General features: G+C 42.8%; 1 protein-coding gene across 2 annotated transcripts in view; it reads right to left on the reverse strand.

Annotated features, from left to right (window-relative positions):
- Positions 1–20,840, reverse strand: part of LOC137529141 (phosphatidylinositol-binding clathrin assembly protein-like) — a 113,228-nt gene that overhangs the window by 23,972 nt on the left and 68,416 nt on the right. For both annotated transcript variants that reach the window (XM_068251153.1, XM_068251155.1), the window contains exons 10-14: positions 11,152–11,275; positions 8,020–8,153; positions 6,742–6,845; positions 6,506–6,649; positions 550–648 (exon numbers count right to left, since the gene is read on the reverse strand). In XM_068251153.1, the coding sequence (XP_068107254.1) occupies positions 550–648; positions 6,506–6,649; positions 6,742–6,845; positions 8,020–8,153; positions 11,152–11,275 (605 nt within the window). The remainder of the gene's footprint in view (positions 1–549; positions 649–6,505; positions 6,650–6,741; positions 6,846–8,019; positions 8,154–11,151; positions 11,276–20,840) is intronic.

Below are 20,840 nucleotides of genomic sequence, written 5' to 3' on the forward strand. Positions count from 1 at the left end.
TTCCTTTGCAACTAATAAAGAAGCATGTTACAATATTGAGCGATTCACTGGATTCAACTCAGCCAAGGTGGCCTAGGAAGACCGCCTCAGGCGAGAATCGTGTGTGCATCTACTATGCGTACAGTGGCCGCCCAATGCCGCATGAATCTGTGGCACAGATTTCTGGAAAGTTCGATCAGTGATAGTATCCAACTGCAAAATTGATGCGTTGGTCTACCTATTCATCTCTTAAACAGCAACTCTAAGCAATATTACCATTGATTTTAGGTGTAACCACAAGTTACATTTCTCTATAACTAAAGCTACTCAAAAAAAGCTAACTAGCATAAGAACTACTACTAGAAAATAATAATTCTATTTATTACCAGCTATTATTTACTGTTTAGCAAATGCTATTAACATGTTCTACCCAACAAAAAACAAGTTTTGTAAAATTAGTTATGTGAACAGCTTATACTAGAATATTTTGGGTTTTAAAGTATACAAAGGAACAATGACACGATCCTTTCCAGGCATACATTATCCAAGTATCAACTGCATACCACATACCACTTGGGTCTCGGTTTTCCTGTGCAGTAGATTTTGCTCCAAATACAGCATCAAAGTCCACATTCATTGTATTCTGAATGCCAGACTGAATAGGGAAACCTAAATCAATTAGAAGAAAAAAGTAAATTAATCAGTGGCAAGAATAATGATACAGGAGATAATTTTCAGCCTGAGGGCCTTTTTCAACTGCACAGCTGAAATCACTAGTGATTTTTGCTACGTTATCATATCATGAGAAGTATTTTCCACTATAGTGATTCGATATGTAAATCGTAATCGCCTTCTGGAGCGATTTTAAGAGGCATAATGCAATGGATGAAGAAAAATTGCAATCGCATAACAAAATTAATGAAAAATTGCAAACTCTGGCTTTTGTGATTGCGATTACTAGTGGAAAAGGGCTCTTACTGATGATTACTGTTAAAATGCACAGAGAATAAAATTAGTCTTAATAGAAGAGTAAAGTACTGGCCAAATAAAATCTACGGCAGTGCTTTGGGGAACAAAAGAAAAAAAAAAAAAAAAGTGTTCTAAATGATAAAGTTATTACTGATCAAACAGGGACGAAGCTAAAATGTGTTAGAACCAAGCCCTCAAAGTTCTAATTCGGACTCCGCCCCAAAATATATATGTAAACATTCTATAAATCATCAATACACAAAGTTTTGTACATTATATGTACCTTTTGCAGTGCATACATTAAAAGTTAGATCTAATTTTTGTGATGGATTGTGAGTGATGGGAGCCACCATAAAATAGTCCAGATGGCAGTGGAATGGGCCCAGCTGCTTGGGCCACTGCAGCCACACCTCTCTACTAAAGAATGTGTACCACGACACATAAAGCTGGCCATACACTAGGCCGATTCCAGCCAGATTGACAGCAGATTCGATCACTGGGATCGAATCTGCTGTCACATCGTTCACGCTACACGCCGAATTTCGATCTATCCCGTCCGATCCCGTCGATCGCTCCGTGCGGAAAATTACCGGCGATCGCCTGCGGGTAGGGAGCGCGTCGCTAGCGGCGTTCGAGTGTCCGACGACCGACGCAATGGAGCGGCAATACATTACCTGCTCCGGCGGCGCGACTCACCCCGGTCACCGCTGCTCCGCGCTGGTCTCCGGGTCTTCACTTCTTTCTGCCCGGCAGGAAGAAATGAAGCATGCCGGGGCCGGAGACCAGAGCGGAGACGGAGCAGCGGTGACCGGGGGCAGTCGTGCCGGCGGAGCAGGTAATGTATGCGGGGGCGGGGGGGGGGGAGCGGCGGCAGCAGTACCACCACAGATTGTGAACGGTTTCAGGCTGAAATCGGTTCACAATCTGTTTGCTGTAAAGGTAGCCATACGATCCCTCTCTGATCAGATTCGATCAGAGAGGGATCTATCTGTTGGTCGAATCTGATGGCAAATCGACCAGTGTATGGCTACCTTAAGACCCCCATATGACCGAAAGGCTCAGTTCTAAGGACAGGAGAAGCAACAGGGAGTGAGGCAGCTGAAAATTCAATTAGGAATAAAGCAAACTGACCTTGGTACATACTGATTATTCATGTACATTCACAAATGAAAAAAAGATCTTGCCACAATCAGCATTCAGGGATCTGGCAGCAAACTCATTGTTTTTATTGCTAGGAAGGTGGTGGGGTGTTCCCAAAAAAAAAAAGCACACATTGTCAAAATAGCATACCTTTAGGCTACTTTCCCACCAAGACATTGCGTTTTAGGGGACGTTATGGTCGCATAACGTGCCCCTAACGCAACGCATGGTGGTGTTGAAGTTGGACGTCAGATTGAGCCGCGTTATGCAGCTCTCAAAGCAGCTGTTACAGGTTAGTGATAGGAAGTCCGGATCTTTATAAGGATTCGGATCATTGAAAAGATACGGATCTTTGCACCAAATCATTTGAATCATTTTACAAGGGAAGCAGACTGGGTGAAATGACTAGCAGGACAGGACTTTCCCTGCACTGTACATTCTGTATATGTTCCGGTTTCTTCCAGACAGACATTCACTGTGAACCGAATCGTTCATTGTGGTGATCCGGATGATTTCGACACAAAAAAGATCCGGATCAAATGAACGATTCGTTCATGATCCAGACAACACTACAGTCCCACCAGGAGTCACCACAGTGCAGTGAATATTAAAAAGCCATGTGGCTGGCTGCAGAGGAGGAGGGGAGACCTCCTCCTCCAACATTACTGAGCATGTGCAAACAGTCTAACGTGGCTTAGCCCAGTATAACGCACAGCATGCAGCACTTTGTTTAAACGTGCTGTGTTACAATGTAACCCAACGTGGGCACTGTGAACAGCACATTGATTTTACAGTGCTGTGAGTTGGGCTGCGTTACTGGCTGCTGTAACGTGGGACTTTAACGTCCCACTGTAAAACCAGCCTTAAAGTTATAGTCTCCTTTTTAGATCAGTGTCTTTTTTTTTTAAATATTCTTTATTTCATTAAAAAGACAATGCCAGAAAATAGAGATTAACAGTGCCAATTAAAGCCAATATGGGTACACAACAATTTGTACATGTTAACAGTGGCTATATCAATAAAGATATCTATAGTACAGCCAGGAGTGTAACCCCTTCGTGAGAAACCTTACATCTACAAATACGTTTATTAGATAATATGTAGCGTTCTTAATTTGTATGTTACCTATGGTGTTACCACATTGCCAGCAATTAGTTTCAGCATCTGGTAAGGTGCGTTGTAGTTTAGCTGGTGTCCAATACCAGTTAGTCAGTATTTTATAATTTGTCTCTTGGATCCTCACTGCCATAGAGGATTTATGTGCAAATATGCACATCCTACTTATCTACCCAGGCGTGAAGGATCTATTCAGTTCTGACTCCCATATATCTATAAAGGGCAATGGGGTTGTCGCCTGATCCGTCCTCAACAAATACAATCCAGATACTGTTTTTGGTAAGGGATCTTTCCCGATGCATAGGGATTCAAAAGTGGTACGTTGGCGCCATCTGGAGCAATACCATTCCTGCGTAGATAGAATCTAATTTGGAACATGGACCACCAATTTAATTTCAGATTGGGATGTTTTTGTTAAATATCTGTATCGGAGTACCACCCTGATTGATTGCCAAAATCAGAGAGGGTTAAATTGTGCTCGTTACCCGTTCCATGTCCCCTTTGTTCATGGCATTGTAAGGGTATGTCTGGATTGTGTGTTAATGGCAAAAGCGGAGAGAATCATGGAGAGAAGTCTGGGAAGTGTCTGACTTTATTTTCCATGTCTTTCTATTTGTGCTGGGAATCCATAGGAATTTGTTGGGGGAGTGGCAGTAGAGGGCCTTCTCAATACTTGTCCACTGTTTAAACATATAGTGCCTACTCCAATCAACAGGTCTGGTGAGAACGGCCGCGTAGTTATAGTTTTTGACATGGGGTACTGCTAGGCCTCCTTTTTGTTTAGTCCTATATAATATTTATTTTTTTAGTCTAGGTGGTTTGCCCCGCCATATTTATCAAATATTGCTTGCGCTTTTTGGAAGAAAGCCCCCGGTATCAGGATTGATAAGGTCTGGAAGAGGTACAGAAGCCTGGGCATAATATTCATCTTTAGGATCGTCCCATCCATGAGAAGTGGGGTCTATCCCATCTCTTAAAGAGACTGAAGTCTTGCTAAAATAAGGTTTTTCTTTTAAAAACCCCATTAACATTATAGTATCACCTAAAACGCTGCATTCCCGCGGCTGCAAACCCTCCCGATCACCCCAAACTCACGGGAGTACGGGCAGGCAACTTCCGCATAGAGGCAGCGCGGCTCTGCCTCTATGCGCGTCAATCAGCGTGGCTCGCCGCCTCTGCCCCGCCCCTCAGTCTTCCTTCACTGAGAGGGGCGGGGGAGAGGCGGAGATACGCGCTGATTGACGCGCATAGGGGCAGCAGCAAAATCCACGACCAGGAAAGTTGTGACTTTTGCGTGCCCTGTACACCCGTGAGTCTGGGGTGATCGGGCGCGGGGGGTGGGGGGGTTCCAGCCGCGGGAATGCGGCTTTTAGGTGAGACTATAATGTTAATGAGGTTTTTAAAGGAAAAACCTCATTTTAGCGAGACTAAAAAGGTCTTCTGCTAAGGTGCGTAAAATAGGTGGGAAATTCTGAAGATATATTTCTCTAATGGAATCAGAAATATAAGTACCTAAGTATTTAATATGTTGTGTATTCCATTTAAAGGGGAATTGACTTTCAAGGTGTTTTTTCTGTTCAGCAGGGAGTTCTACTCCAAATGCCTCACATTTGTCTAGATTTATTTTAAAGTATGGCAATCTAATACATTTATCAAACTCTATAAGAAGATTAGGTAGTGTGATCACTGGGTTTGTCATAAAAAACCCAGAGATCATCTAGTTTGTGATTGACCGGGCCTTTTTCAACACCCCCAATGATCACATTCTTTCTAACATGGCACAGGAAAGGCTCCAGGTCAAAAACAAGAGGTGACAACCAGCAGCCCTGTCTAGTTCCATCTTTAGGGAGTCGGAAAGGATACCATTTACTTTTATGCATGCAGTAGGGAACGAGTATAATGCAGCAATACATGCCAACATTCTATTGCCTAAGACTGTATGCACTAGTACTGCTCTGATCCAGTCCCAGCTCACCCGGTCAAAAGCCTTCTCTGCATCTGTAGATAATACATTGGATATGCCTCGACCGGGTGAACTATGTCACATCAATTGTTCTGATGGTATGATCTCTTACTTCTCTACATGGTATAAAACCAACTTGATCCCAGTGAATCAAATCTCCCATATATTCCGGCATTCTGTTTGCTAAGATTTTTGAGAATATGTTTAAATCGAGATTGAGGAGAGAGATTGGTCTATAGCTACTGCATATCGCCGGATCTTTATTTTGTTTAGCTATGACTGATATATAGGATTCTAATGTTTGTATAGGTAGGGTTACCTCCGGATTTCCCATTGCAAGTGCATTAAAGTCCCCTTGCATTTTATTTTAACTCTATGGCCTGTTGCACACCAAAACCCGCTAGCAGATCCGCAAAATGCGAACAGATTTTGAAACGCTTTTTCTTATTTTTCTGTAGCGTTTCAGCTAGCATTTTGCGGTTTTGGGAAGCGTTTTTGGTGTAGTAGATTTCATATATTGTTACAGTAAAGCTGTTTCTGAACAGCTTCTGAACAAAAATATATTGTTACAGTAAAGCTGTTTCTGAACAGCTTCTGAACAAAAACGCCTGCAAAACCGCTCTAAACTGCCGTTTTTCAGAGCGGTTTGCGGTTTTCCTATACGTTACATTGGAGGCAGAAACGCCTCCGCAATCCAAAAAATGCCTCACCCCGGGAGTATGCGTTTCAGCAAAACGCCTCCCGCTCTGGTGTGAATCACCCCATTGAGATACATTAACCAAGCGTTTTCACGCCGAAAAAACCTGCTCGGTGTGCACCAGCCCTCAGTCAACTTGGATAGTGGACATTGCACACCAGGACCCAGGCTGCTAACTATGTGGTTAATAGCATGCATGACTTTGCACATGCTCAGTAGCATTTGAATGCTATTTTGATGGGTATACTGAAATGTTGGAACACCAGAAGCACTAGTAAATGTAAGGTACATGAGTTCAATGGCAGCATTCACACTGTACCCCCTCCCCCAAGTTTAATTGCTATCAGATTTAGTATCTTTGGGCCATTCCATAATCATTTTCCCTATGGGAAATTGCATGCTAATCAGACAAGGCGCTAACACTGAACATGTAGCACCTTCTACATGGTGTCTGTTCCTAGTGCTCCCCGCCACTAGTGTTAATCTAGCATTAAATACAGTAGTAGTACAGAGAGTTCCTGTAGAGATCTATGTAACAAACACCTGCCACAAAATATGTACCACTGGTCAAACCATGTCTGTGTACAACTCATTTACAGTCATCTTGATCCATATAGACATATTGTGCATGTGCTACTTACCACTAATAAGTCCCATTGAGGACTTAGAAGCATATGTGGAAGTATTAAACTGAGGGGTTGATTTTACAACCTCTTCAACGGGTTGCATGTCAAAGATATCCAAGTGTGGAGGCGAACTAATACCATTGGACGAAGAAAACGGCCCTTTGAGTAGAAAACAAGTAAATCAGAAGCTTAAACCAGAAGAATAATTCAGTTTATTATACAGCCATTTTGTAAGAAGCGGTCTGCCTTACCTCCCCATGTACTATTGACAGACGTTGCTATTGCAGGAGTACTCTGCACAGTTGGCACAAAGGCTGGTGTCAAGTCGAACAGATCACTGGTAAGATTGGGCATGCTGAAAAGAACAAATTATCAGGGGGGGGGGGGGAAGAAAAAAAAAAACACTTTAAGATTCTATGAAAAAATGTAGGGTTTTATTAAAGTACATTTACACCAGTAAATTGTGTTACCTGCGAATGTCTTAAAATAATTGCTCTTACACATTAAAAATGGTGAAAAAAAAAACTACACATTGGCCTCAATTCACTAAGCTTATCCCTTGTCTTTAATAACGTTTCTGGAGTGATCACCATGGTGATAAGGCATGTCGTATTCAGGAAACATTTTACCTCAGGCAAATCTTAACAACAAGGCAAAAGTTAACTCTTCAATCCTTAAAATAACTCCAGCATTCTAAAGTTAAAGACAGGCTGTTAATTAACTGCATGTGAAAATAACTACAGAGGAGGTAACTTAAGGACTGAAGTGATAAGATAACTCTCTTGCTGAGAAAAGTTATCTCTACACCTTAATAAGGCAAGATCATGTGTGGTGGTAAGTTTTCTCTTGCCTCATCTCCAGCATGATCTTAGTGAATTGAGGCCATTGTCTTGCAGAAGCCCCACAACATCTCTGGCCAGAATGATAAATTAGTGCACTCTTATTGAAATAAGTGAATGAGATCAAGTATCCACCCCACCTATATACTGCTGCCCAGACTCTGTGAATAGACCCTACAGATGGAGTAGAGAAGGCTGCTCAGCAGCATAGTGTGTGGTGTCAGGCAGCGCTCACTGTTAACTTCAGTTGCAGATGCATATGGAGGGAGATTATAGAACGCATGATTTCCAAATATTATTAAAGCAGCAAAGCCACCCTTAAAGCAAAACTTAATAAATTATAGACTAATTTGAAGGAAGTGCCTATGGCCGAGCAGGAAAGAAACGCTTGTGCACCGGACATGCGCGGATCGGAACCCTAAAATTGCTTATACACCGCTCTGAGCACTTACAGAAGGCTGTGGGAGTAAAAAAAAAAAAAAAAAAAAAAAAGTGGAAAGGGAGGGACCTCAAAGACTGAGCAACATGAGGGGTGTCAGGGGTAAGTAAGTGTTATTGCAATCCCCATTATTTTAAAGTTTCGGCACATTTCAGGTGTGCTTTAAGCCCCTGTACAATTTATAAAGGTGCTAAAGAAAAAAAGGAGGCAACATTTTTAAACCAACATCTGGCGTTAGTAAGCCAACTCACCTGTTTGTTGTTGGTGCCGGATTGGAAAACAAATCAACAGCAGCTGTGGTATTGATACTCTTCCCAGATAACGTGCTAGGAGAGGCTGATGTAGATGTGGAATTTGTCACAGAAATCTCTCTTAGTCGTTGCTCCTGAAAGACAAATTATATTTCACTACCCATTACTGTAGAGAAAACCAGAGTCCTGGTAGCAAGCACAGAAAATCAAGCATTATGATCTTCTTAAGCGAATGAATGTTATTTTAAAAAGGGACAATATTTTACTGCACAAGCCACGTCTACTGGCACAAAGTTATCAGGGGTTATCTAAAGCTTCTTCCTCACTTTCTTTTACAGAAGAAAACAAGTAACTAGTCCAAGAAGTAATAGGTTAATGCACTGGGAATCTTACAATATGCAGAAATCATATAGCGAGCACTGCAGCTTCTTAAAGAAAGAATAACATTAAAACAACAAATGTGCTTGGGTGCCTTGACACCTCAAAAAAAAAAAAAAAACAACTCAGAGACAATGGGGGTCCAAATAGCACAATGTTATCAAAGAGGGGAATAACTTGTTATGACAAGAAGTTACTCACAAAGGTGGGTTGGATGAGGGGCAACCGACCACTTGAAGCAGGTGGAGATGTATAACATGAATCCACTCTGGGTTTTCAACCTGGACTGGATGCGGTTGCTCTCTTGGTAGAAAGACAGTGGCCTTCACAATGGTAATATGTGAGGCCAAATGTACCCCTCCAACCAGGTGGGGGGGGCATATATATGTACATAGCAAGGAAATGAGCAGCGCTACTTAAAAACAGACTAGTGCCAACCTGCAAAAGAGTGCAAGCCCCACAAGCCCCACTTGTGGGGTCAAATACACACCGAGCATACACATGACCTGTCTACCACTGGACGATGTTGGTTTCCGTAACAGATATATATATATATAAAAATATAAAATATCTCTCTCTCTATATATATATATATATATATATATATATATATAGATAGATAGATAGATAGATAGATAGATAGATAGATATATGTGCATAAAAGGGGTAAGAAGCGCCAAGAGATCAATAAACTGGAGTAAAAAACACAGAAAAAAGAAGAAGGGGAAGTGGCTAAACTCAATAGTGAATCTCATAATCACAGGAGGTGCTCATAAATTTCTTTGACTTAGGAGACTGTCTATTGAGGTAAGCCACCTCCCCTTTTTCTTTTTTTTTTTTTTTAGCTCCGTTTGCTCAATCTCTGGGCTCCTCTTACCCCTTCTGTGCATAAAAGCAATAGGGAAGGAACCACTGCTAACAAGGTTTCAAAAGTACTAGTAACTTAGCGGTTGTCATACTCTAAGGGTCCATTTCCACTAGGGCTGAATGTGCCAGATTTCACACACATGAATATGGAATCTCAGCCTATTGAAGTCAATATTTTCATAGAGATTTTACTGCCTATCTAGTGCCTTTCTTGGAATAAATATCACTCACTTAGTGCAACCGTGGTAGGCCATTTCAAAACTTGCAAAACATTGGTCAATGCACAACTTGTTCAGTGATCAATATATAGAGAAAGTTTATTGCACATAAAAAATTCACCAACTTGCTCCTATTAAAAGCCAAACACCACACAAATATTTTAAATAATTTTCTGTGCAGAAACATAAAATACTATTAAAACCACATAGAGGCCATCAATCCCCCGCTATGGTATTGGCTACACTTGCTTGTCGAGACGGCGATCACGCAGATTGAATTTGTCTCAGCAGTCAAGCATCCACCTCCTATTCCTCTGAACAAACATACACATGCCAGTTCACACATACAACAGCTGCCTCCCTTCTAACAGGGATAGAGTCCATATACTTTACAAGAGCATGCTAAGTTGGCCAGCAAAGCAGACATTAGTCCCTCCGTGTCACCAATTCCAACATATGCATATGCATATTTGGACATAAGCAGCAAAGCGTGAGGCAAGCTTTAGCAGATTCAGCAAGCTAGACTACAGCAGCAGCTATTGGATATATAGTATACTTGCGTCCCTCCATCTTTCGAACCTCTCACATCGTTAGGGCACTCCACAAGTCACCTCTCGGAGTTCTGACAGCGTTGTCCTTTTCAAGCTGCTCAAGTGCATAGTGTCTCTCACCACCAGGTATTGCGATGTCTCTATCGGCAGTGATCAATATGTTGCCTAGTGCGACTCTAGCCGAGCTGCTCAGATTTCTGACAAAGGAGTGCGGACGGCCTGGCGGGTCACGTGCTAGCTTGCACGGAGTTTGACGGCCCCTCCTATCGCCGATGCATTTCGCATCAATTGACGCTTCCTCAGGGTGTGGCTAGCACTGCGTATGCTGCCTCATTAATGGCTCAACTCGCTCCGCCCCCACTTGATCCTGCCCTCAGCGTTCGTTAAGTCCTCGCAGTGCAGATGACAATACTGCGCAGGTTCACGTCCACTGCAGATTACGTTATATCTGAGTAAAGTCTTATACACTCTAGCGCCATCTAGTACTTCAAATCCATACTGTTTTGGACTGTCGGGAAAATAGCGCATTGCTCTACAGATATTCAGTTTACCTTTACTTTTAGTTATAAACTTGCGCAAAAACAATCAATTTACCTAAAGGGATCAAAGAGCTCATCATATATTAAATATACAAATTACAATAGGCCTTCAAGCTAACAACACAGTAAACCCACAATAAGATCCACTGTGTTTGCTCATTATGTTGTCCTTCCTAATTATATTTTAATTATTGAAATCAATAGGCTGCTTCTGAATGTGTGCGTGAACATTTTTTGAAGCACTGCTTCAGAATTCTGGACAACGCATGGCGTGGCTACAGGGATTCAGATACATACGGTAATCGGTGTGCACAAGTGCAAATGTAGGTCTCTGAGACGGCCGGCGCTAGTGGAAACCTTTCCCAATACCGTTAATCACTAGACCAGAACGGATAGGCAAATCAATATTCTGACCACTACCTTCTTGTCTGATGCAGGTGTACGATTCAATCAATCAAATAAGGATAAAATCAGAATCAAAGCAGTAGAAAAATAAAAATATGAAGAAGAAGTAGAAAAAAAAAAAAAAAAAAAAAGCAAATTTAATCTCGACACTAGTCTTAAGTTTTTTGTTATTACCTTGAGGGCCTGCAATCTGGCTTGCTCTTCCTCCAAAGCCTGCTGTTTTTCTTTTTCATCCATTTTTGTAAAAGATAAACCAGTTGAAGCAAGAGAAGATACTGCACTGGACAGTGTGCTAGCTCTACCAAGAGAGTAGAAAAAAACTATGTATACAACCATCTGGTTCTACCTGAAAAAAAAGTCTATACACAGCTCTAAATCAACACATATGAAGAATACAAAAGTATTTCATACCTTCAGTGAGGCCCAGTGCACACCAAAAAGTGCAATCACTTAGCACTTTCTGAAGTGATTTTTCAGAGCCATTCCAGGCATGTGCCTAGCGATTTTGTTTATCATGCCTAGCTATTTTTGGAGCGTTTTTGTGTAGCATTTTTTATTTTTTGTTCCAGTAGAGCTGGAACTGAATAGCTTCTGTAACAAAACCGCTTGGGGGGAAAAAAAAATTGCTCTGTTCTAGCGCTTTTTAGAGCAATTTCCACTTTCCTATACTCAACATTGAGGCTGAATCGCCTCAGAAAAGCACAGAAATACTGCAGCACCCGCATTTGGGAGAAAATCACATCGTTCTGGTGTGATCCATCCCATTCAAATACATTAGTAAAGCTCTTTTCAAAGCGCTTCTGAGCGCTCTTGGTGTGCACCAGCCCTGAGACACTAAACAATTCGGCATAATACGTGAGGAAGCGGGCCCGACCCATGAAACACGTTTATGCCACGTTTATGTGGCAATAAAAGATTTTCATTTTAAAACCCAGAATCTGACTTTATATCAGGGCTGTGGAGTCGGAGTCGTGGAGTCGGAGTCGTGCAATTTTGGGTGCCTGGAGTCGGAGTCGGGAAAAAATGCACCGACTCCGACTCCTAATGAATTTGTAACTGTAATTAAAATAGAAAATATGATAAAATGTTCTATTTCTCAGATAATAGTCATTAAAAATAATGTATATATACAGTATATATACAGTAATAGCTGTGCTTAGTCCACAAAAATGAAATAAACCAATCAAAATTAGTTACTTGTGCTGCTTAAATAAAGCAGTCCCCGTATTTTTAAGGTCAGATATACATATCTGATTATGACTGTATATATGATGTGTACACAGGAATCTCTTATATATACTAAATAACATCTATGCTGTAAGAATAAAGCCTGATGTGTAGCTGTGTCACTAATAGAGATAGTCAACGAGATGGAAATAATTCTGCATTGATGCTGATTTATGCAAATGTATGCATTCCCTTTGCTGATGAAATCAAATAATTTGATATGTTGTTAAAATTTGGTTTGGTGACTACAAATTAAAGTGTAACTGAGACGGTTTTATACATACCTGGGGCTTCCTCCAGCCCCTTCAGGCTATCCTCCACCACCCGGATCTTCTGCTACGAGTCCTGGTAATTCAGCCAGTCAGCGCTGTCCGGCCGCATGCCGCTTCCACAGCCAGGAACATTTTGCACCTGCGCAATAGTGCTGCACACAGTGCACAGGTGTAGTATGCTCCTGGCGGCGCAGTGTGTATGCGCACTACGCCCGACTGGCTCAAGTACCTGGACTCATAGCAGAAGATCCAGGTGGTGGAGGAGGACAACGAGGGACTGATTATCCTGAAGGCGGCTGGAGGAAGCCCCATGTATGTATAAAACTTTAATTTCATCTGTCTCAGGTTTACTTTGTTACACAGTAGTACTATACTCTACATATGCACTCCCCACAGAGCTGCAGGGAATCCACTGAGAATGCTGTGCACATTGAACACAGAGGGGTTGTCTGTTTACAATCTCCTCATTCCCCTGCAGAGTACCTGCACATCATTCTTACATGTACCCACACTTACATTGCCTAGGGCCTGATAGATGTTCTTTGTTCCGGTTTGTACCTTTTACAAGTACTCTTACCAAGGACTAGTTTTAGTCTAAAGGGAATAAATATAGTAGTCTACATATCCTTCTCACTTCAGTTGTCTTGTAAAATTCCTAAGCGTTGGCAGTTAAGAGACAAATTTCATGTTACATACTTTTAATCAACAAAATTGTAATATGCAAATTAGAGGAGTCGGAGTCGAGGAGTCGGTGGAATCCTAAACTGAGGAGTCGGAGTCGGTGGATTTTTGGACCGACTCCACAGCCCTGCTTTATATTATTTAAAGTACTATACTCCTGAATCGGTATAAATTACCTGTGAGGGGAAAAAAAAAAAAAAAAAAAAAAGTGTAGCATTACTCATCTACACAAAATTTCCCTCGGCATCTTATTGGGCACTCCAGGTCTCCCATTCCACTGCAATAGCATTTTCTTAAAATATTGGCACCTGCACAGCAATGGCGCTGAGCCCGTAAGTACTTCCGGGTCAGCACCAATTCGGGAAACAGATTGTGCGTCTTTGTTCGTCAGTGTACGAGCGATGGACTGTCTGTATCTCGCCTGAGCACCACAATAGTGCACTCTCTCTCTCAGCTCTCATGCAAACTGAGAGCTGTGAAGCAGTTACAACACGAACGTGTATTAGGGGGCGGCCGGTAACTGTACCGCAAGTATACATGTGCCAGTGGAGAAAAAAATCATAGAGATGGGGCTGAGGAAAAAACTTCCACTTCCTCTTTGCCGGATCGACGTTACATTCCAGGTCAAAAATTGCGGAGTGGCAGAGCAAGGACCCCAGGGGGCAATTTATGGTGAGGTTTGTGCTGCGATACAAGTCACAGCACCTGCAACAAGAAATTACAAGATCATTAAAACCCAGCGCTCAGTTCAGGGGTACTTCAAAAGACTCTGAAGCGAGTCTAAATTCCCTTTAACATGCAGTAATGTTAAGAACTATAACCCCTGCTAAACCGCCGATATCCCACGGCAAAACCAGGGGTTTATACCCCCTAAATCCCCTCTCCTAACTCCGGGGAAGCGCTTCCTGATGAGGCAGAGCTTATGGTTGTAGCTCTGCGATCCGCGCGGCGATTGACACGCATGGATGCAGAGCTGCAGCTGAAAGCTCTGCCTCCATGAGCAGCAAAATCCACGACCAAAAATGTTGTGTATTTTACAGGGGGGGGGGGGGGGATTTGGGGGTTTTGCCACGGGATATCGGCGGTTTAGCAGGGGTTATAGTTCTTAACATGACTGCACGTTAAAGTGAATTTAGACTCGCTTCAGAGTCTCTTAAAGTGAGCTCACTTTTTTCTTTACACATAGCTCTTGTAATATTCTAGTTGTTAATGGACGCCTCCTGTTATTCTTCCATTGTTACACGATTGGCAGTTGACTGCTCCACTCTATTCCACTTTTCCTTCTAGTCCTACCAATGTCTCAAATGTAACAAATCAAGACCTGAGTGGCACTGGGCCTTCACAACGGGCACAGTGACAGGTTTTTTTCTTCTTCTATCAAATACAGAAGCAGTAAGGCTACGTTTCCACTATAGCGTGACATTTTCGCCTGCAAAAAAAAATTCGTATAAGATTTTTCTGATTGGTGCAAATTTGCATGTAAATCTTTACGCGTTTTTATGCGAATTTTTGTACGCGAAAATTTGCATTAGTTAAGTATAACAATCTGCCTAGTAACATCTTAGTCATGACTGCTGACAACTTCCTGTAACCATAGATCTAATGCGAATTTTCGGACAAGTAACGTGAAAATTCGCATCGCCTATACAAAGCATTGTACGCAAATCGTACGCGATGTCCGAAAAAATGATACAGGACCTCAGATTTTTTCACGTGTAGGAACACTACGAAAATTCGCATTGAATGGAAACAGCCTCATTCACTACCATTAGTTGCAAAATCAATGCAAATTTTCTGAGAGAAAAATCTGACACAAAATGCACAAGTGGAAACCAGGCCTAAGATTTCAAGAGTAACTTTGGACACTAAGTAGTTATAGGCACTATCTAATGCTAGGTACACACCATACAATTTTCTGTTAGATTCTTCTGTTAGATTTACCTACAACATAGAAAAAAGCTATCTGGCAGGTAAATCTAAGAGAAAATCTAACAGAAAATTGTATGGTGTGTAAGACAACATGGAGGAACCTAGATGTTTCTACTAGTACTCTCGTGCATCTCTTTTATTAAAGGGGGGGCGGAGGGGGAGAAGAGATGCATCTGACACTTTTTCTGAGACCTAAAGTACTCATTTGTGCCTTTAAGTATCTCTGAGACAGCACAGCTTACATTAAAAGGTGACAGGAGGGGGCCAACTTTCCCTGCCAACACAGAAAATGAAAGCAGGAAATAAAAAAAATATCAAAGGAAAGGAACTTCAAGGAAAGTTAACTTTGTGCATGTATTTTCTCTAAAGCGGCATTATAAAATCGCTTTCAATTAAAAAGGACATTTAAGCTCAAGAACTCAAGTGTACTTAAGTTACTTATGAAACATTCGACTCCCTTGTTTAATGTGTAAAGCCCCATCTACACAATACGATTCTTTATACGATTCGATTACAATTCTATTTACGATTCGATTAAATCCGACATGTCCCATCAGGATTCGATTCGATTCAATTCGATTTGCCATTGCAAAACAATGGCAAATCGAATTGAATCGATTTGAATCCTGATCGGACATGTTGGATTTAATCGGATCGTAAATAGAATCGTAATCGAATCGTATAAAGAATCGTATCGTGTAGATGGGGCTTAACATATTTCTACACTGTTGGTGGAGATCTCCATATTCTAATCATGGTCTATGGCCGTGATCTGCAAACTTGGCTCTCCAGCTGTTAAAAAAGTGTGGCAGAAGTTGCTAAGTGGTTAAGTCCTTGTTTATAAACACATGTAAACAATTGGTTCTGTTTTCTGTTTTTAGAAGAAGAAAAAAAAGTTAGTTTAGCACCATCTTGTGGCCAAAAAGTAAAACTACTTCTAAATACACCATTATACACTTCCCATAGAAAAATTAAATACATTTTCATTATTTTTTTTAACTCCTTCACCCCTAACCAAATAAAATATTATCACTATACATTGTACTAGGGACACAATTTAAACATTGTACTAACCAGGACAAATGAGCAAATAAAATGTGTCTGTTTTATCTACAATAGCACATTTTATTTTAAAACTACAATGGCTGAAAGCTTAGAAATGGTGATTTTTTTCATTTTTTTCCCTGTCAAATGCATCTAAAATATTATAATTCTTAGCATAAAGTGCTGCCCAAAGAAAGCTCACTTGGAAAAAAAAGGAAGAAAAGTATATATAAAAACTTTATCCTTTATTTATCACAAATTATAAAAATATATAGTAACTTAATCCTTTATAAAAACCAGCACTGGCTCCAATAACCTGGGGACATAATCATCGACCTGAGGGCCCAACGTTTGATTATTAGCATCAAGAACAGATCAAACAGTTCAAACAGTTTGAAAGCTGGAGCTCACAGCAAAAATAGGCCTAAATGATGTGGACCACAAAAACAGTTCCGATTCAAAGCACCTCCCTAGTATTGCAGTAAACATAGGTAGCAATAGATATTCATCATCCTCTGAGTGGCAATGTTCCTGGGTAGACAGTGCAGTCAGTGTAGTCACCAGCTCAGGTGCCCCTCCTCTAATCTTCAATCATAGTACATAAACGAAGTTCATCAAAGTATCCATCAAACATACTGTTTACGTGACCATCAACCTCAGAATCAGTTGTAGTTTAGGATGTAATTTAGGAGATCACTGTGTTGTTATTCAACAGGTAAGTAGATATACAGTGTAAAAGTCCGCCAGGGAATGTTCCCTTATGCAGCTCTCCAATCCATAAGGGGTCACGTGATGGAAGATAGAACGTAAATGTCATGCAGACTCAAAGCATGGGGATCCCGTGGTGGGCTGTATTACTGCCCTTGTACACTGCCCTCAGTTAAGTTGGTAATAAAGGAGATAGAGTCCATCCATGTGCATATTGTCATAGTAAGGTGCATAAGATGCAAGGAAATACTCATCCGTCCTGTACAGGTCGAAGCCAGTGGTCCCCCAGGTGGAGCGATGCTACTGGTGGGCGATGAGCCCTGGTTTGCCGACCGGTTTCCCTGGCAAAGTCGCCAGCATCATCAGGGCAGGCTCATCAAGCGATCCCGTCTGCATGGATGCCGGCCTAATAATGGCGCCCGGCGGCCCGAGGACGCCACGCCGCACGCGGGTCCGCCCCACGCCAGCGCGTCACAAGGTTGCGCGCGCAGGCGAGAGGACAGAGTCCGCGTCGGCATAGAGGAGCAGCGCACCTCCACACCCCACCGTGCGCGCCATCTAGTGGCCAGGATGGAGTTGGCCGTGATGAGCTGATCCCAGCTCTATGGCATGCCACAGAGCGGGGAGGGGAGAGCGCGCAGCTCTAGGCGACAAAGGTCGCCCAATGTGACGTCCCGAGGCCGCCTTGGCACCATACCACTGGGCTCCCCATTCACCCCAAGCCTACCACACGGGGCCCATATCCGCCAGGCCGGGGGGACGCCACCACAGGGGCCAGCGCGCCACAGAGATAGGAGCCCATCGATGCTTGAAAAACACCGATAAGCAGAGAAATTCAATAAAAATAGAGTCAATCAACTATACCCTGGAGCACACGCTCCCATATCAGGGGCATAGGCTGGACATCTCCGGGCACATCGAACCCCCAGGGGGCCATCCCCACGGCCAGGCCGCACCGGCCCCACAGGGCAGGGAAGGGGAGAACAGAAGGAGCGCCCAGGGGGCCATAGCATCAACACACAAGGGGATTCGCCTAAAATCCAGTCTATTCAACAAATAATCATACAGTTTTACTATAATCTGAGTGTACATCTCTATATAAAATAAAGTATACATAAATCACATATTCACCTAATATATCAATAAACAAAGGTATCCCAACTAATTGTGGGACACGGCTGTTATCCAAAATCAATAATCATAAAAAAAAGAAGTGGTCTCGTTAAGGCCAAGTCTAGCGGGTCAGAGGGGGACCCCCACAGAGGACAGAGCATCACTGGCCCAACCCCCCGTAGGCCAGGGACAGCACACAAGAGCAACCAAAGGAGAACAGGTTGAATGGTCAAAAAGATCTATGGACAAGTTTATGGGGTAAGCCATCAGGGACGGGTGACCCCCCCATATGTGACAGAGAACCTGGCAAAAAGGTTTATAAAAATGGGGCATAGTCAATGCCTTCGTTCAAGCCTGGAGACCGGAAGGCCTTCAGCTTGTATATCCAGAAGGCCTCGCACTGAAGGAGCCTCCCGTCCCAATCGCCCCCCCTTGGGTCCAAGTGCACCCTATCAAGCCCAAAGAATCGTACCTTTGCTGGACTAGCATTCTGACATCCAGCAAAGTGTCGTGCAACTGGTGTATCATGGGATTCACTGATCCCATATGTATGTTCATAAATACGTCTCTTAAATGCTCTGCCTGTCTTGCCTACGTAGAAGGCTCCACACGGGCAAAGAAGCAGATAAATGACCCCCTCAGTTTCACAGTTTGTATAGTGTCTAGTGGTCAGTGTTTTGTCTCGAGCTCTCAGGGTACATTGTCTACCCACAAGGATATAGCGACATTGGTTGCATGAATGACAGGGATATGTACCTAAGGTAGTACACTTACATAACTTGCCAGTTCCACTTTGGCCTGAATAATGACTGCGTGTCAGTTTGTCCCCTATAGTAGGGGCCCGTTTAAAGGTCAACATAGGTCAAAACAAATTATCAATCTATCTGATTTTGTGTTAAATGACGACCATGTTACAGTCCTCAACTTGGGCCTTGGTTTTGCGATTACCACCAACTTGGACAAATTTGAATTGGTACGTGATTTACATCTCTTTTGTAGACGTGTGGCCCTTAAGGTAATGTTTGAGGATGATACCAGAGACCCCATTACCCTTACCACCTCACAGGATCAACAAGCACAGCAAGACCTAATGAGCCTATGGAAGGATTGTTGTCCCATGGGTGATATTAGTGACATGAGCCTGATATCTTCTGCTTCTGAAATTGACTTACCAGACAAAACAAAAGTGAGACCCAAGTCCCACTTCTTTCCTGCATTATCAACAGTTCCTTCAGTGCAAATCTTTGCCCTATCCATAATGCGAGACCTTGAAACACTTCCTTTTGGAAGTGGACCCCATCCAAACCTGACCTGTGAACAACAAAGGGCCCTTGACGAATTGTCGGGGGCTCCTAATCTGGTGATCAAGCCTGCGGACAAGGGCGGCAACGTGGTCCTCATGACCAGGGGCCGATATGAGCAAATATGCTATGATATACTTAACAACTCTGATTGGTATGAGAGGGTCTCGATGTCGAGGGTGGAGGCCAGTACAGGCGAATTTAAAAGACTGCTGGATGATAATCTAACAATGGGATTGATATCCAAAAAGACTTACCGGTTCCTATGGAACCCTAACCCGAGATTACCGACATTCTATGCGCTACCAAAGACGCATAAGTCAACCACTAATCCCAGTGGGAGACCCATTATATCTGGGTGCGGTTCCCTAACGGCGAATGCAAGTATCTATGTAGACACGCATCTTCAGCCCCATGTGAGAGCACTTCCCTCATATGTGAGGGATACAGCCCATCTGCTGACCATCCTAGATGGGATGGGGGTGCCACCTGGGTGCCTGGCTGGTTACCCTCGATGTCGAGGCCCTCTACTCGAGTATACCACATGAAGAGGGCCTGGAAACCATTAGATCAGTGTTAACTAGTCTACCCATTGATAGTATTCCACATAACATCTTCTTGTTAAAACTGCTGCGATTCATCCTGACCAACAATTTTTTTACCTTTGACTCCGCCCACTACCTCCAGGTGCAGGGCACAGCGATGGGGACAACTTGTGCCCCGTCCTATGCGTGCCTGTACCTGGGGGAGTGGGAGAGATGTATTTTTTCTGATGAAGGTTTGAGTGGACTGCTACAGCATGTAATCACCTGGCATCGCTTTATAGATGATATCTTTATGATATGGACTGGCACCGAGCAGGACCTGACCAAACTGGTGGGACTGCTCGGTGACAACTCATTCAATTTAAAATTTACTATGTCTAAGGATTTGTACAGCATCCCCTTTTTGGATGTGACAATTTATAAAGATGAGAATGGCATGTTACAGACAAGATTATATAGGAAACCGACAGCAGCCAACTCTCTATTGCATGCTAGTAGCTTTCACCCCACTCATCAGATACCGACAGGCCAATACCTTCGGGTGCGGCGCAACTGCTCAGATGACTGATTTTCAATCTTCGGCTGATGACTTGCAGCAACGCTTTCGAGCAAGGGGTTACCCCAAAAAATACCTCAAGAGGGCCTATCATAGAGCCAGTAGCACACGGAGATCAGATCTACTATATAGACCAACCGACTCGCGGGATTCAAAAGTTAGGGGACTTTCCTTTATTACTAAGTTCTGTAGTGAACACCAACAGATTAGATCTTTGCTACATAAACATTGGCCCTTGCTGATGGTGGACCCTAAAGTTACCGCCCTTGTCCCAGAAAAACCTATGTTGACCTTTAAACGGGCCCCTACTATAGGGGACAAACTGACACGCAGTCATTATTCAGGCCAAAGTGGAACTGGCAAGTTATGTAAGTGTACTACCTTAGGTACATATCCCTGTCATTCATGCAACCAATGTCGCTATATCCTTGTGGGTAGACAATGTATCCTGAGAGCTCGAGACAAAACACTGACCACTAGACACTAT

Source organism: Hyperolius riggenbachi, chromosome 8, assembly GCF_040937935.1.
Source record: "Hyperolius riggenbachi isolate aHypRig1 chromosome 8, aHypRig1.pri, whole genome shotgun sequence".
NCBI classification, from domain to species: domain Eukaryota; kingdom Metazoa; phylum Chordata; class Amphibia; order Anura; family Hyperoliidae; genus Hyperolius; species Hyperolius riggenbachi.